General features: G+C 46.3%; 1 protein-coding gene across 1 annotated transcript; it reads right to left on the reverse strand.

The window, feature by feature from the left end:
• Window positions 1-2,940: 2,940 nt before the first annotated feature.
• gapdhs (glyceraldehyde-3-phosphate dehydrogenase, spermatogenic) lies at window positions 2,941-15,437 on the reverse strand. The gene is made up of 11 exons (XM_084443784.1): window positions 15,397-15,437; window positions 7,514-7,573; window positions 7,056-7,152; window positions 6,785-6,891; window positions 6,344-6,434; window positions 4,852-4,970; window positions 4,550-4,631; window positions 4,273-4,424; window positions 3,878-4,040; window positions 3,454-3,551; window positions 2,941-3,337 (listed from the first exon to the last, which is right to left on the reverse strand). Exons 2-11 carry the CDS (start codon window positions 7,540-7,542, stop codon window positions 3,268-3,270), a joined length of 1,008 nt encoding a protein of 335 aa, XP_084299910.1. The 5' UTR covers window positions 7,543-7,573; window positions 15,397-15,437; the 3' UTR covers window positions 2,941-3,267.
• Between the last annotated feature and the right edge of the window lie 1,328 nt (window positions 15,438-16,765).

Here is a 16,765-nt window from a genome sequence, read left to right on the forward strand (position 1 = left end):
TGATTTTGTAGTTCTGTCTCTCCCTCTCTCGGTCTCTGTCTATTTCACTCTCTCTTTTTCTATTTCTCTGTCTACTTCACTCTCTCTTTTTCTATTTCTCTGTCTATTTCACAGTAGATACATTTTGTTATAGTACAAAAACAAAAAAATTGTAAAGGGGGCCTATTACCCCACTCTTGGGGAAAATCCCCCCCCCCCTCGGGGCAAAAGGCCCCTTTTAAAAGGCCCCCAAATTAAAAGGTACAGTGTGCAAACCCCCTACCATTGGTTAAAACTTGAACCAATAGCTTTTGATATTAGTAATGTTGTCATGTGACTACTTACAACAGGACAGTGTAACACCAACAGTGTAAAAATGGGTCTTGAAAAGTATGATAACATAAGGCGTCATTGGGCTGGAAAGGGTTCAATAATTATGTAATATTTTAATTTAGTATCTAAAATCAGGAGGCAAAAAGTCTTTAAGGTATTTAACATTTATTATGAATATGATTTAATCCACTTAAATAATGAATGCAAAGAAGCAAACGGGCCTCTGGGGCCTTTTGCCCCAAAAACAGTCCCATGAAAAAAAACGTCTTATTAAAAAACTTTTTTTTTTTTTTTCTCTGAACAAGTGTATTATTTCTTCTAAGCCCTTAATGACATAACAAAAATAAGTGAAGAAGTCTAATTTCATTACATCATGTTAACAGCTTTTTCAGGATGACCAAAAATAAGATCAAATTACCTCAGAATTGTCCCAGTGGAATAATTTGACCTCGAAGTGATGGGACCTTAAAAGAGTGCATTGCGCAAGAGTAGTAGTAGCCAGGGAATGTGTTGAAATTAAATTGGGCACCATATGGTGGTTTTGTGGAGAAATACAGCCGGGAGGCCTTTTACCCCACACTACCCTACCTTTTTTAACCCATAAAATTGTACACTTCCCGTGATTGTTTCAAATGATACCAGAAATGGACCGCTCCAGAGTTCACTTGACAGCGGGCCGAGACCACCTCGTCCAGCCGGACCGCAACAGAGTTCGATTCATGCGTTCACACTGCCCAAACAAACCGCAACAAGGGGTTTGGTTCAGTTCAACCGGACTAAACAAGGTTTACGCCGTGAAATATGTCTTTGGTGGTTATGTACAGTATATAACATTATCTACTTGGAAAAACAAATGTCTGACCATCTGCTGTACAAGAATGGTGTTTTTAAAAATTATTTCATCAATAATGTATTTGCATGTGTGTAATCTATTGGAAGCATGTTAAGAATATATTGGAAAGCATGTTAATTTACTTACCAAACAACACCTGTAAGTGAATTATCTTAGGTTTATTACCTATATGTTCTTGTATATGATAAGTGAGAATTTGACAGCTGAGTTCCTACATTTGGATAAAGCCTCATGCTAACATCTACACTTGGGATAAACGCTTCATACTCACCTCTATATTTGCAGTGAGCATAATCAGGGAAAGCCTAAAATTCATAAATAATGATCTACAGTAGGCTAGGCCTATGTACCAAACTGAAAATTATAGCAACATTACCGTGTCCTTCCTTGTTGACATAAAAATCAAATCAGAGCAAACACATTTGATCCATTTATATAACAAAGTGGTTTATGATGATGTATAGTGGTTTGACTTGTCGTTTCATCTTTAGACTGCATCAAAACAAGGAACCTGGATTTTTAAAGCAAACGTATTTGAATATTGACACTACCTAATTGTATGGTATTTAACAAGTTACAGTGCTAATTCTATTTAATAGTTTGCAGAGTTACTAATATTGGCTCTATTCGTTCATTTCTAGATGTGGGCCACATTTATCGTGCCCTTGGCCCTAGTTATCCAGTAGTCAGCCCCGCGTTCTACAGGTATCGGCCCATCGGCTCTGATGACGTCACCCAACTCCCGACAGTACGCCAGATGTCCCGTGTCTCACCCCTATGTGGCCTAAGAGGACACTGCTACAGTAGCTGGGATAGGCCTACGGCAACCTCATGAGTTGTAATAAATATTACAATTACAGTAGTACTAGTATAGTAGTATCTGGTTTCGCCATAGCCACCTACTAAAGCTATGACCTACACAAGTGTCTGGGGATCCAGGGGCTATGGCGAGGTCACAATTCATGCGAGATGATGTTTGCAGTGATTGTGTGGTGAGCTTACACATAGATAAATTGACTAGGCCTGTAAATAAAGACAGGCCTACTTTCCTCTGGCTTTTCCATCCATGTCATGGGTGACATCAGTTAGTTATACAGTAGGTAGCCCACCTGTTTAGTGCTGCCATTGAGTTCAGTTTGGATTGTCTTTCATACAATATCAAGGCCTATGATCATAGTTCTACCGCATAGTATTACTCTTCATCCTCTCTGGTTCTAGTCTTCGCCTCATATGATAGTAATGCACACACACTACCTACATATAAAACCCCTCATGATATGATAGTAATGCACACACACAACCTACATATAAAACCCCTCATGATATGATAGTAATGCACACAAACAACCTACATATAAAACCCCTCATGATATGATAGTAATGCACACACACAACCTACATATAAAACCCCTCATGATATGATAGTAATGCACACACACAACCTACATATAAAACCCCTCATGATATGATAGTAATGCACACACACAACCTACATATAAAACCCCTCATGATATGATAGTAATGCACACACACAACCTACATATAAAACCCCTCATGATATGATAGTAATGCACACACAACCTACATATAAAACCCCTCATGATATGATAGTAATGCACACACACAACCTACATATAAAACCCCTCATGATATGATAGTAATGCACACACACAACCTACATATAAAACCGTAAACCCCAGAAAACCTCAGAAACAAAAAACACACACCCGCCTTGAAGGTTTTTCAAGTTTACTCATTATTTTAGCTGAGTTACAGTAGTTTGTTTTTCTCTCCTTACTCCAGGACTGTAGTTGTTAAACACCAATAGTACACGGCAACATCCAGTATGAAGACTACCACAACAATGCTCAGGTGGAATACAGACACAAATGCTCTCTTTGTAAAGGAAAAATAAACATTTCCCTCCTACTAACTAGACACTAGAAAGCCTGGTAGAGAGTAGGGGTGTGGGGCAGGTGGTGCTAGGGTGAGACACCTTGGCTTAACTATATGGGTGAGGACAGTTGGGTTGTGTGTGTAAAACAGAATGGGAGTGGTCCCTTTCCAGGTGTCTGCTCTTGCAGCGTGGGCCAGACAAGAAGTTACTCCTTGGAATGCATGTACAGCAACAGGTCAGCTACGCGGTGGCTGTAGCCAAACTCGTTGTCATACCTGGGGAAGAGAACCGTGAGAGAGGAGGGGTCAGTGGTGGGACAAAGATGGAACACTGGGATGCAAGGATGATCTTTTGAAGAGATGGACCAATGAGACTGTAGGAAGGAACTGACCAGGAAATGAGTTTGACGAAGTTGTCGTTGAGGGAGATGCCAGCGCCAGCATCAAAGATGGAGGAGTGGGTGTCTCCAATGAAGTCAGAGGAAACCACCTGGGGGGGGGAAGGGGCAAACGATGAGATCCACCAGATCTGACAGACTGCAGTAAAAACATACTGGTTGTAGGGGTAGGATCTATGTCCATCCCTCCATTACTCTCTGTAAAGCACATTGTGTTGCCTCTGTATATGAAATGTGTTATACAAAAGAAGTTTGATTTGATACCATTATTTTCTTCTTTAAGACTGGGCAGTCCACCGTCATTATGTTCATTTTCTATCTATTATTTCTATATTCTCAGAGGCATCTCGTACTTGAAACGGTTATGGACAGTGAAACTGTCTAGCCTCTTGTCATAGTAACAGGTGGGTCAACTCACAGAGTCCTCTGTGTATCCCAGAATCCCCTTCATTGGTCCATGGGCAGCCTTCTTGACAGCATCTTTGATTGCGGCATAGCTGGCAGGCCGGGACAGGCGGCAGGTCAAGTCTACCACGGAGACGTCGGCCACAGGGACACGGAACGCCATGCCAGTCAGCTTCCTGTCTCACAGGAAGGGAGGTCACATGTGAGCATAACCCAACTGATAACCTAAACTTTCCCCTCAATTAAAGTGACTTTTACCTGTGTGTGTGTGTGTGTGTGTGTGTGTTTGGTACTCAATCCACCCACCCCCCCCATCACATAATCGGACTGTGTGCAACACCTGTATTGGATTTCATTGTGTACTATTCTAAATGGCTGAGCAGTTCTCAGTGCATGCAGGGTACTGACCCGTTGAGCTCGGGGATGACCTTTCCCACTGCCTTGGCAGCGCCGGTGGAGGCAGGGATGATGTTCTGGTGTGCTCCGCGCCCATCACGCCAGGCCTTGGCAGAAGGCCCATCTACTGTCTTCTGGGTGGCCGTGTAGGCATGGACTGTGGTCTGGGGGAGGAGAGGGCAGATGGGTTTAACAGACAGACAGGTTAACCTGCAGGCAGTTAGACAGAGAGACAACAAATAAACATGTAAACAGTCAGGCAGGTGGACAGAAAGACGGATGGTCTTACCATGAGAGCCTCCTCGATGCCAAAGTTGTCATGAATGACCTTGGCCAATGGTGCCAGGCAGTTGGTGGTGCAGGAGGCGTTGCTGTGGGTTACCATAAACAATCACTACAGTACCAACCACTACTGGACTCAATACATCACCATTAAAATACTCCATGGTCCAAAATCCAAAAAGAGTGTGCCAAGTTTTCTTTAGTCGTAAGGTATTGTACTAATCAGTCAGCACCTCATTGTGTTCCAAGTATGCTTTGGAACAGGCAATGAAACATGGATCTGCACAACGGTGGCGAGGGCCATCATACCTGACGATGTTCATGCTGGAGGGGTCATACTTGTCCTCGTTCACGCCCATCACGAACATGGGGGCGTCGGGGGAGGGGGCAGACACCACCACGCGCTTGGCTCCACCCTGGATGTGAGACTGAAACAGAAAGGTAGACAAAAACAATTCGCATTGAGATTTTATGTGATTTCTGTTGATAAAAAAACACACACAAAAACCATCAGATCAGCTCAGATGTTGCATGTAATGCATGTCTAGTTGGGCACACTATTGGTATTTTGAAAATGCGCTGCGGATTTCGGCAGCTTATTTTCCATTCAAAGCTATGGGAAAAGATCAGAATGTGGGCGGATATTGAAATGGGCTTCGCTGTGCGCTGGCCAGAGAGGATTCCTGAAGTTGAAAATAGTTCAACTTTTTGAGAAATCCGCTATGACATGGAGCGTATTTTCATCAGACGACCCATCATGACGGAGGTGGGATAGCAGCACGGAGGATATCGTGAACCCATAATCGAGTCCGACCAACTCTCTCCTCTTCAGCCTCTAAATAGGCTACAGCCAGAGCAATCTTTCTACTTTTTTTTGGACAGTAAAAGCCAAAAAGTTGCGAAGTGCAAGTAAATAATGTAACGGTTGGTTACAAGATAAAACTTAAGGTAGACTACAATGTATCGAACTTGGGTAGAGTCAAGAATGTTGTTATGGAAACGAAATACACTTCTCTTTTTCAACACAAAATCCGCTCTGGGTAACTTATCCGCTAGATAAAATATCTGCAGTGTGCACACAGCCTTGTACTAGAATAGACTCTCGTCTGTACCCGCTTATGTGCATGTCCATCCCTCTGTCGGCCTGCCTGGACATCTGTCTCTGCCAGTCTGCCTGTTAGGTGTGCCCGCCTCCCTGTCTGTCTTTCTGCCAGTCTGCCTGTTAGGTGTGCCCGCCTCCCTGTCTGTCCTTCTGCCAGTCTGCCTGTTAGGTGTACCCGCCTCCCTGTCTGTCTTTCTGCCAGTCTGCCTGTTAGGTGTACCCGCCTCCCTGTCTGTCTTTCTGCCAGTCTGCCTGTTAGGTGTACCCGCCTCCCTGTCTGTCTTTCTGCCAGTCTGCCTGTTAGGTGTGCCCGCCTCCCTGTCTGTCCTTCTGCCAGTCTGCCTGTTAGGTGTACCTGCCTCCCTGTCTGTCTTTCTGCCAGTCTGCCTGTTAGGTGTACCCGCCTCCCTGTCTGTCTTTCTGCCAGTCTGCCTGTTAGGTGTGCCCGCCTCCCTGTCTGTCTTTCTGCCAGTCTGCCTGTTAGGTGTGCCCGCCTCCCTGTCTGTCTTTCTGCCAGTCTGCCTGTTAGGTGTGCCCGCCTCCCTGTCTGTCTTTCTGCCTGCCGGCCTGTTTAGTCTTTGCCTGTTTGTTACTCAGGTCCTTCCAACTTCCTGTCTTTCAGTCTGTCTGCCCATCTCTCTGTCTGCCTGCCTGTCTCTCTGGCTACCTGTCGCCGTGCCTGTAGGCCAGGGTACTTACGGAGGCCTTGTCCACGCTGAGGAAGACTCCGGTGGACTCCACAACATACATGGCCCCAGAATTTCCCCAGGGGATCTCAGCAGGCTTCATACTGGAGAGAGGATGGAGGGAGGAAGAAGAGTTGGGGGTAGGGGGGTGGGGGTAGGACATGATCATTTTATTTCAAAGCATTAGTGATGGTCAAAACGTGCTGGTCCCCCCCTCCCCCTTCTTTTCCTCCCCCTGTCCCTTTCTGTCCGGCCCTAACCATGGAGCCAACAGTGTTTTGACTGTTAGAGTCCTTGCAGCCCCGACAGGCCCCAGCCCTCAATGGACTAAACCAACACTGAGGAGAGAATAGGGGAGGAGGACAGGGGGGTGGAGAGAGTGGTGGCGAGAAGGGGAGGGGGGAAGACAGGAGAGGGGAGAGGTAGAATCAACATGGAGCTCGCTCCCACTCACCACTGGAAGACTGAGATCTCCTGGCTGTCAACGATCAGCTTCCCGTCCTCTTGGCTCACCTCTCCCTTGTAACGGCCGTGGGTGGAGTCATACTTGAACATATAGACCTGGGGGGCAGATGAGAGGTCTAGGGTCAGTATAGAGAAATGGTAGTAGTGATCCAGGGGTCAGTATGATGGTGAGAATTTCGGATTACTGTGTGACTTTACAACTGGTCTAGGGTCAGTTTAATTGTTGGGACGGCCTGGGGGTTGGGCCAGTGTGTTCTCACCATGTACTGTAGGTCAATGAAGGGGTCGTTGATGGCCACGACCTTGATGCCCTTCTCGAGGCACGCCCTGAGAACCAGGCGGCCGATACGGCCAAATCTGCAGGGCGGAGGGGAGAGAAAGCATGGGGTGAGGGGGGTGAGGTGTTGGTAATGGTTAGCTATTGAGTTATTAATTAGTAATGAGTGAGTTTGAGTCTATTCCACAGAGTTTGTTTTCTACATCCTACCTCCAGAGGATATGTGTGCATGTATTTGAGAGAGTGAGAGTATAGTGTGTGTGTGTGTGTGTGTGTGTGTGTGTGTGTGTGTGTGTGTGTGTGTGTGTAAATTCCATGTGCATGACGTTGGTGGAAATGCCTGTGTGTTTACTGTTTGTGCAAGTGAAGAAACATGCGTGGTATTTGAGCATGTTCATGGTGTGTGTGTGTGTGTGTCTGTATAACAGTAATGCTGCTTACCCATTGATTCCAACGCAGAGGTCTGACATAATTGCTGTTGTTGGGGTTGTAGTAGTAAACCTGCAACAGCAAAGAACAACAACATAAGGACAGCGACATTAGGACGAGCATGATGATTGAATTTGAATGCCATCCTGTTCAGAGAGGAAATCAAACTGCAGTCTTACATAACATCATATTGCTGCAATAAGCCGTTACTTCAGCTGCAATGAGTGGTGTCACACTCTATTTCACCTAACATAACGAACAACGCTTCGCCAAGCCACTTACTAGTGCAAGAGGAAGACTGGGGGGCCTGGTGCTAGCTCTAGGAGTGTGACTTGGCTGCAGTGTGTATGTGTGTGTGTGTGTGTGTGTGTGTGTGTGTGTGTGTGTTTGGCTCAGGAGAGCCTGTATTGTGTGCAAGTCTATTCAATAGGCCAGTCAGGAAGGCGGACAACATTAGCCAGCTCTCTGGGTTCCCAGGAGACCACAAAGCTCAAACTAACTGTGCTAGCGCGGCCATGCCCTCCGTCCCCGGCCTCGCTCCACCTGCAGGGACACGCCCTCCTTCTCATAATGTCCTCGGTAAGGAGACATTCATCATGCCTTCCCTGGCTGGGAGGCACAGTGTTCTGTACCTGGGGCTAAGCACACTTTACAGTGTGATAGTGATCACAGAGGAATCATGGAAAACGATTTGTTCAAATCACAATCAATACTGGCTAGGCTCTCAGCCTACTACTGCTGTATACTGAACGCCTCCCCGTCTTGGTTGAAACAGCCTGCATCTACATGAACAAATGTGTACCAATAAACACAGTGTACTGTAGACCCCCAGGGCTTCAGCAGTATAGTACTGGCATTCCTACATCTTTATCCAGAGGGCAAGCTGCAGCATGTGTGCTGCTGTTACAGAGCTAGACTGTTATCATAGTAGAGCCATGTTTGGAGGTTTGCAAAAAAAAAAAAAGATAGAGAGAGAGAGTGCGAAGAGAGTGGGATGTTTATGTAAGAGAGAGAGAGAGAGACGGAGAGTAGAACAAGAATCAGTTGGACAAGAGTCAAGTATGTGACCTGTCCTCCCATATAAGGACAACTCAGGACAGGGGGAGGAAGAGGTTCAGCCGGGACACAGGAAGTAGACCTCTAAGACAGTTAGATATGAGACACTTCCTGTACTTCCTTCCTTGCTACTGGAGAGCAGTGTAGAACAGTTGGAACAATAAGACAGGATAAGTCTAGTTGAACTAGACTTTCATTTTAACTGTGTGAAGTGTGAGACACACAGAAAGGGTCAGTAATCATCATCAAGCCAGATCAGTGATATTATTAGTTATCAATAATTAATATTAGGATAGGCCAATCTTACTGTAGTTATTTTATGTTAGGGGAGGTTGGGTGTGAATGGTGTTCTTGATGCTACACCTACTCAGCTAATAGCTGTACTTCATACTGTTACGGCTCGCATGCCCTCGCCTCCACAACCGTCTCCCTCTCTCCCCTCTGGGTCCGCTGCGCGCTCGGGGCGTCCTACGCGCTCTACCGCACGTCGCATCAGCACGGGCATACAACGCTCTGGCTCTCCGGAGTTTCCCCCCACTGCCGGGCGTTCCCCGTCTCCGGCCAGCTCCGCGGACTCGGCAGTCTCCTCCCTCTCCGGTGACGAAGAATCGGATCCCGACATGCCCAGCACATCGGCCCGTGCGCAAAGACAAGAACGGCGCGCTCGTCTCCGACGATGACGCTGGCGCGGCTCTACTCACCGGTTCCCAATTATCATCACCACACCTGTCCCTCGTTCTGCAATCACCTTCAACCTCTACAAAAACCTGGTCTACACTCCACTCATCGCCAGATCTTACCATAATACTCTTGTGGTAAAGTATAGCCTAAGCCTACAATCTCCTTACCCGTATTTTGTAGTGTTTTTTCCCGTTCCCGTTTGTGATTACTCTCACTCACCCTGCCTCCCCTCCTCATCTCTCCAGTTCCTGCCTGACCCACGTCTGTACGATTACCCCGCTCCTGCCTGACCACCGCCTGTACGACCCCGCTCCTGCCTGACCATCGCCTGTACGACAACCCCGCTCCTGCCTGAACATCGCCTGTACGACAACGCTCCTGCCTGACCATCGCCTGTACGACAACCCCGCTCCTGCCTGAACATCGCCTGTACGACAACCCCGCTCCTGCCTGACCATCGCCTGTACGACAACCCCGCTCCTGCCTGACCATCGCCTGTACGACAACCCCGCTCCTGCCTGACCATCGCCTGTACGACTACCACGCTCCTGCCTGACCATCGGCTGTACGACTACCACATCCCCCTTTTTGATCTCATTAAATCGCCCCTCCGGGCTTTACCGTTCCTTGCCTCCTCCTTTCCTGTTGCGCCTGGGTCCCAAAACCAAACCCTCACACATACTAGGTTATGTGAGAGACTGACCACGTCAAAGCAGACTCCACCCTTACCCAACACACTATAATACTGATGCAACAGTCGGAAATCTCCAGCTTCCTCATCTCACCATGACTGGGCAAGAAGTTCTAGAACTAGTGGCTCCTTGTACACATCAGAACCAAAGTCAAAGTCAGTTTATTCGTCACATACTACTCATATTTGTCATATACTCTCTGTAAAGCGCATTGTCTTGCCTCTGTGTATGAAATGTGCTATACAAATAAAGTTTGATTTGATTTGAAGTGAATCTTGAAAAATTCACACTGAGGGTGTGGCAGCCGAACTATAGATAACAAAATGACTTATCTACTAAACAGTTGTTATCTAATGTTGTGTGTTTAATAATGTGTTTCTATGATATAGCCTACATAGCTAACAACATACTAGTATAGTTGACTTACTAACATTTTCAGGTAACTATATAGATACAGAGATAGTCCATAGTGCCTCCTAGACACAAACATAGCCTAGTGGATTAACCTACACGGGCTGATAGTGACAGGCAATCCACTCTTCTGTCCTCCATTAGCCAACCCAAACAAGCGACCGAGCGAACTGAACTCATCTGATCCATTCCATACAGAGTGCAGGTCCACTGGACTAGTTGTCTGTCTGTCAGCATCAGATGAGGGCAAACCCTCTGGCCTAGAAAACTGCCAAACCTTGCGCCTATCGAAGCAGCACTATGCAGAGTGAACCCTGAATAGAAACACAATGGTTTTATTTTACCAATTTATCAGGTTTGGCTGGCACCCGGTGAATGATTTTTTTCCCTACAGCAGCCAAGAGTGACTCTATTCTTAAGTGACATTTAGGTCTAATATGATTGTTGGGTTCAATCTAACGTCACCTACTGTACATGGGAGGCTGGCAAACTAATTGGATTTCTGTCTGGCAACCAGATCTGAGTTCCGGCCAAGGGTTTTCCTTGTGTGCTCTGGTTCCTCTCTAATGGCAACTGGGGTATTTCACATTACTTTATAGATTAATCCAAACCTTTTATTTTTATTTTTACAGAATTCAGTAATTAGCCTAGCCCTTGGACCCAGAACCTTGGAATTGCCAGCCTAGTGCAATACTCTACTCTTAACCAACTCAACCATCAGAAATCACATCTCTGAGGCGAAGCTGGACACTACATGCAGCCGCCCTAGATATTTTCCTGCCATACGTTCTATCACCTAGACTAGGTACTAGTATGATAAAGTCTAACTGCCACATTCTTCATGTAGAATTAAACGGCAAGTGATGTTACCTTAGTAACTGTTCTAAGTCAGTGGGCTCCTGTTTTCCAGTGTTAGGCCTAGACGTATCTGTTGTGTGCGTGCCGCAGGTACAGTAGCTCACCAGCAGGCTGTTTTAGGACGCCCAGGATTGCCCCTGCAGTTGTTAGGGTGCCGCTGTAGGGTTAGACAACTTGATAATCTCCTAATCTGGGTTGTGTGTGTTGGTACTTGTGTGTGTTGGTACCTGTGTGTGTGTTAGCACTGCTGCTAACCTAGTTGGCTTATCCTAATCTGCCCATTTCCCCAGCCCTGTAGTCTTTTTAAAGGGCCCCACAATGCACTGCGTCGGGATTGAGTGCTCTAATTGAACTGGCAGGCTGAGTCCTCCAGTAACACGCGCGCACGCACGCACGCACACACACGCGCGCACACGCACACACACACACACCTCAGATACAGTCACTGCACCAGTGGGGTCCTGCTGCTCTATACAATTAATCACTCACTACTGAAATATATTCAGAAATGCCAGGGTTTTCATGAAAACTTTGAAATGTCCTTTTCAAGCCAGAGTGGCCATTTTCTACATTCTCCCTGCAGTGGCCAGACAACCATGCAAGGTGACCCTACTGTGGATGATGTTGGCTGCCTGGGAGGGAGGGGGAGAGAGAGAGAGGGAGAGAGAGAGAGAGCTCCATGTCAGCATCATGTTCTCAAATGTCTCCCTCACACTCACCCTCCTTTATATTCTGCTCACATTGTCCCTCCCTCCCACTCACCTCCGGTCCGGACGCCACTACCTCCACGCCATTTTGTTTTTTTGCTAGACCAGACAAGGCTGTTTTTGCAGTCCCGTGATCTTCTGTAGAGAATGTGGCCTGCTTTTGTATTTGTATTCACTAAGTCTGTAATTGGCTGACGGTTCCGCACGCCCCCTCCTGATCACAATCCGGGACACCGTGGGCTGACTGGCCAATAGAATCCTTTGTTCAGGGACCAATCAGTGCATGTCTTGTGCAGATCGTGTATGCAGTGGGTGCGCACACACGCTAATATACTAGCATGCACACACACACACACTGATGCAGCAGATTGAGACATATTAGGTCAGTCAGGGAACAGCATGGTGCTGACTCTTATTAGAGAGCGCCAGAGACAGATGGCTACTGTGTTCAGGCCTGGTTATCCAGCCTACCCCCGTCTGTGATTCTAACTCAATACTCTACTGTACTGCAGTACTGTTCTCAAGCAGAGAATCAAACATGCAGTCAAGTGGTTACACGCTTCCCCAATACTATCCAGCCACATCATTTTGGTAATACATGACATGATGAGTGCTTTTTTCTGATCTGTTTTCTCCATCTACCATTTTTAGCAAGATGCTATTAGACTTGCCAATGCCAATGATAATAACCTAGCTACTAGGTCCAGAGCTAATAGCCTAAAGTCTACCGCAATAGCTAATTTATTACAACTTTATTAGCCAAGGCCTGCCCTAGGGTTGGTTGTTCCAAGGTACTACTGCTTAATCAGAGGAGATCTATGGGGTTCTTCCTCAGTGGGGTGCAGCGACACCCCCACCCCTCCTGAGCCCTGTCCTAGTTACCCCCTCCTCCTTCTACTCCGACCTACCCTACAATACCCAACCGTACACCAGCGATGGGCTGGGCAGCCCAGGGTGCCTGCAGCAGCCTGCACTAACTGGGTCAGCCTCACCCAGGGCCACAGACACCCATTCAGGCAGAAACACTCAGGACAACGGGACTCAAATAGACAGACTGCAGGGTGGCAGCTAAGGGCATTGATCCACCAGTGTTTCTGGTCTTCCATCAGAGTGTTAATAAACGTAATTTTAGAATCGTAACGTCATCGTAACATCGTAATTTTAATCAGAATGACAAATCATAGGCGAATGTCAAGGGCAGTTGTCAACTTTTTTACAGAGTGGAAAAACTGAGCTCAGAGGAGAGTGTGTGTGAGTCTGATCAGCAACAAGCACCAGTCTCAGTGGAGGTCAGTGACTGGCAGCCATTTTGAGGAATGCTGTGTCATGCCCACCATTTGCCACATACAAGAGCACCACGACGACGACACAGGATGGCACTTTTGCAACAGGATGGATGATTAATATGGGAGAATAAAGAATAGGCCGGGCCTAGATTTTGACAATCAGCAGGCTTAGGTGTGTGTACATTTACATGTTTCTGCCTAGATATGAGAGAGTAGATGTGAGAGAGACCAGGGAGACACAGGTAGAGAAAGATAGAAAGTAGAGAGAGAGAGAGACGGCAGAAACGTGCATCGTGACACTCCCTTTTTCTCTTACCAGGTCTACATTCCCGAGCAAGTCATCTGTGGCAGCTCAGTATTTTTCCACTAGGGTGAGCTAATTGGCAAAGACAGAAGGTGTATTTTTTCCGCTCAGGTGCTCTACAGCTGCCACACCCCATCTCTGTACAACAGAGTTCGATCTATGTGCGGCAGACTCTATCGAAACATTTGCAATCTCACTATCAATATGCCAACTGCAGTAGCAGGACAGCCCCTGGCAGGAGAGAATAAGTCTTTGCATCTAGGAGGCTATCATCTAATACACCTCATTGCTCTATGGTCACATGACCACTGTCACATTACTGCAGAGCCAGTCACTCATAGACACACAGCATCTCCCATCAGTAAGCCTAGGCTCAGACTTCACCTGCTGTCTAGGTCTATTAGGCTGCGTTGTCTGGTCTGGAGCAGTGGAACCGGAAGACTCGGCGGGAATCACATTCTTGATTCATCACGATGAGGGTAAAAGAAAGTGGAGACTGCTGTCTCCATGGCAACCTCAAAGGTGAGGGGGAGAGAGCGTACCATAAGGGCATTCGTAGAATGGGCACGCAACTCATTGAGTGAGGAGACTAAACCTTAAAAGAGGAATGGGTTGAGTCACAGGACGAGTTTCCAGCTACACTAACGCAGTCAGAAGGTCTGAATCAAAAGGAAATACACTCATCATCTCGCAACCACCGCAGCAGCATCACCACGCACTTCACTGCAGTTGAATCAGCCGGAAGGTGAATGTGACGCTGGGCACGTAGGCTCTCGGGTTCGGAATGATCTCAGGGACCTATTGAAACATTTTGACTTCCAATTCCACATATGCATGACTATTATCTGACAACTTTAATTCGTTTACAATCGTTTTACAACATATAGTAATACTTCCAACATTATTTTTCTATCAACGGAATTTGTGTCCATCAGTTCTGATATTCTGCGTAGACCAGGCAAATGATGTAACAGTGGAGGATGCTTTACGGTGACGTAACGTTATTCATAATAGTTCGGCCTCGCTGTAAAATGACCTTCTCGGGGGATACGACCTTCATCACGGCGGAATGAAGGCAGCTATAGGACAGATCGCATCTCTTTATCAATTCTATTGCGAGCCGAAACATGTTTCTATTTTTCCGTTTCAAACGAGCCAATTCAACACAATGAGTATGGCCATCACCAGCGCAGTTCCTATCGGCTCTAAAATTGTCATTGGTCACGCATCATCGATCAAAACGAGCAAAAATGGGTTTCTCATTACATGAGTTACATCACTATAACGCTACATTCTAGAATTCCATCTATGACTCAAGACTAGAATTCATCACGAGTGGGTCGTGATCCACGTACTGTACCATGATTTCCTGTAAACGAGCAACACGTTGTCATTTGCAGCTCTTCTGATAAAGCAACATACCAAGCTAACTATAGGTGAAACCATATGCAATCTGTGTTGTATGAGTAGCATTTTTGTTTTGAGTTTCTCACAGCCTCCTCTTCCGCTCACTAGCTGAATGCACCATCTAAAACACCAGCCGAGTGTCACATTACCTCCGTGCTGAACTGCCTCCGAGTCAAGTGAATTATGCACAACGTTAGCGCCCTTACAATTCTTATTGAGGCACGCACGTTAAATTGGGAGTATAATCAAACTAAAGTAATATTTTCATAACTAATGAATAGATGGGCGCAGCTATTACACAACATGTACAAGGCCAAGGCCACGGACATCCTTCCCTTCCTCTCTTCCGCCTTCATAACTAACACTAGTGTAGGGAGAACTGCGTCGTTTCAATAAAGAACACTGCAAAACGTATATATTTTACAAACTGTGTGAACATATAAGAATGTGAATTTAGGAATAGTGTAATGATCCCCAGGTCAGTCGCACCTACCTTGCGGGTGAGATGCTGCAGAGTGTGACCGAGCGGGGGGACCGCCCTCCTCCTTTATACCAGACACGTGACCCGGTCGGCCCGGTCGCCCTGGAGACGTGACGTCACAACTACAGCTGGCCGGGGATCCATTCGGAACGAGCGGACGGTCACGGATGCCATGGAAACCTGGAAACCGGGACACAGCTACTGTGGCTGTAACAGTGTAACACTGTAACACTGTAACACTGTAACAGTGCATACTATCACAAGCAGACGTGCGATAGCCTATGCACTAGACATCTTTTCAAATGTAGGAGTGGTGATTGTGTTTGCTAAAAGCAATGCCATTCATGAAAGCATCTCTTGCATAGCATACTCGTTAGTGTGATGGCTGAAAGCGAGAATTCTGTGTAGTTTGTATCAGGCTATTTAGACAATCTATGGTTAGGCAGGATATAGCCTATGTGATAGGTGGCGACGTGACGCAATTAGATTACATAACAGCAGCCAGGCAACAACAAGAATGTCATGTTTCATTCGAGGTGCTCGAACTTTCAATTCGAACTAGATTGCTTCGGGCTTCTCCCCCAGAGCAGACGAGGCAACACGTTTTATTTCTCATCCCCTCTTCACTTTTTCATTTCGATAGATTTATTTTGTGTCATCAATATATGTGAACAAATCAGACGGAGCACTTACAGGTCTATATCCTACAAAATCCACAGATATCAGAACTGACTACCGCGTTTGAGGAATCGCTCTACATCCTCAGCACGTCAGTCTAGTTGCTGGGCTGGAGGACGTGACCAGATGATGCGTGTTCGTGCAATGCACCCCTATGAGACCAGTGTGACGTAGCCAACCGTATGACGACTCTAATTTCCTTCTTTTTACATTCGGATTATCAAGACGCACTGATTTCTCAACACCAACAAGTAAACTAACCATAGCCTAATATTTCACCATCTAAAATGATATACCGATATTCATTCCAATAGATAACTGCCAAAGACACTTGCTTCACACACAAAAAAATCAGAACAGTCTGTTCTATGTCCATTACGCCACCGCGTGGTAAAGCATTCAAACAGCATAGGCCTACAAGATCACCTGATTGACAAATCTTATAATAAAATCATTGGTGTTGAAAGGACTAAATTGACAATGCAAAATATAGGCCTATCTGGCACAGAAACATGGATATCTAGTCAATGGGAGAGGCGTAGGGGATCTTAAACATGCTCTCACACTAGCTGGAAAGGGTGACTAGGATGACCATAGAATATTGTACTTTTACAAAATATCATCTGCTCGTGTTATTACTTTTATAATTAAGTTGATCATGCCCTCCTCCAAAACCCTGAACTCTCCCAAGGGCTGTCCAACT

This window comes from Borostomias antarcticus (assembly GCF_949987555.1).
Source record: "Borostomias antarcticus genome assembly, chromosome: 10".
Taxonomy (NCBI): Eukaryota; Metazoa; Chordata; class Actinopteri; order Stomiiformes; family Stomiidae; genus Borostomias; species Borostomias antarcticus.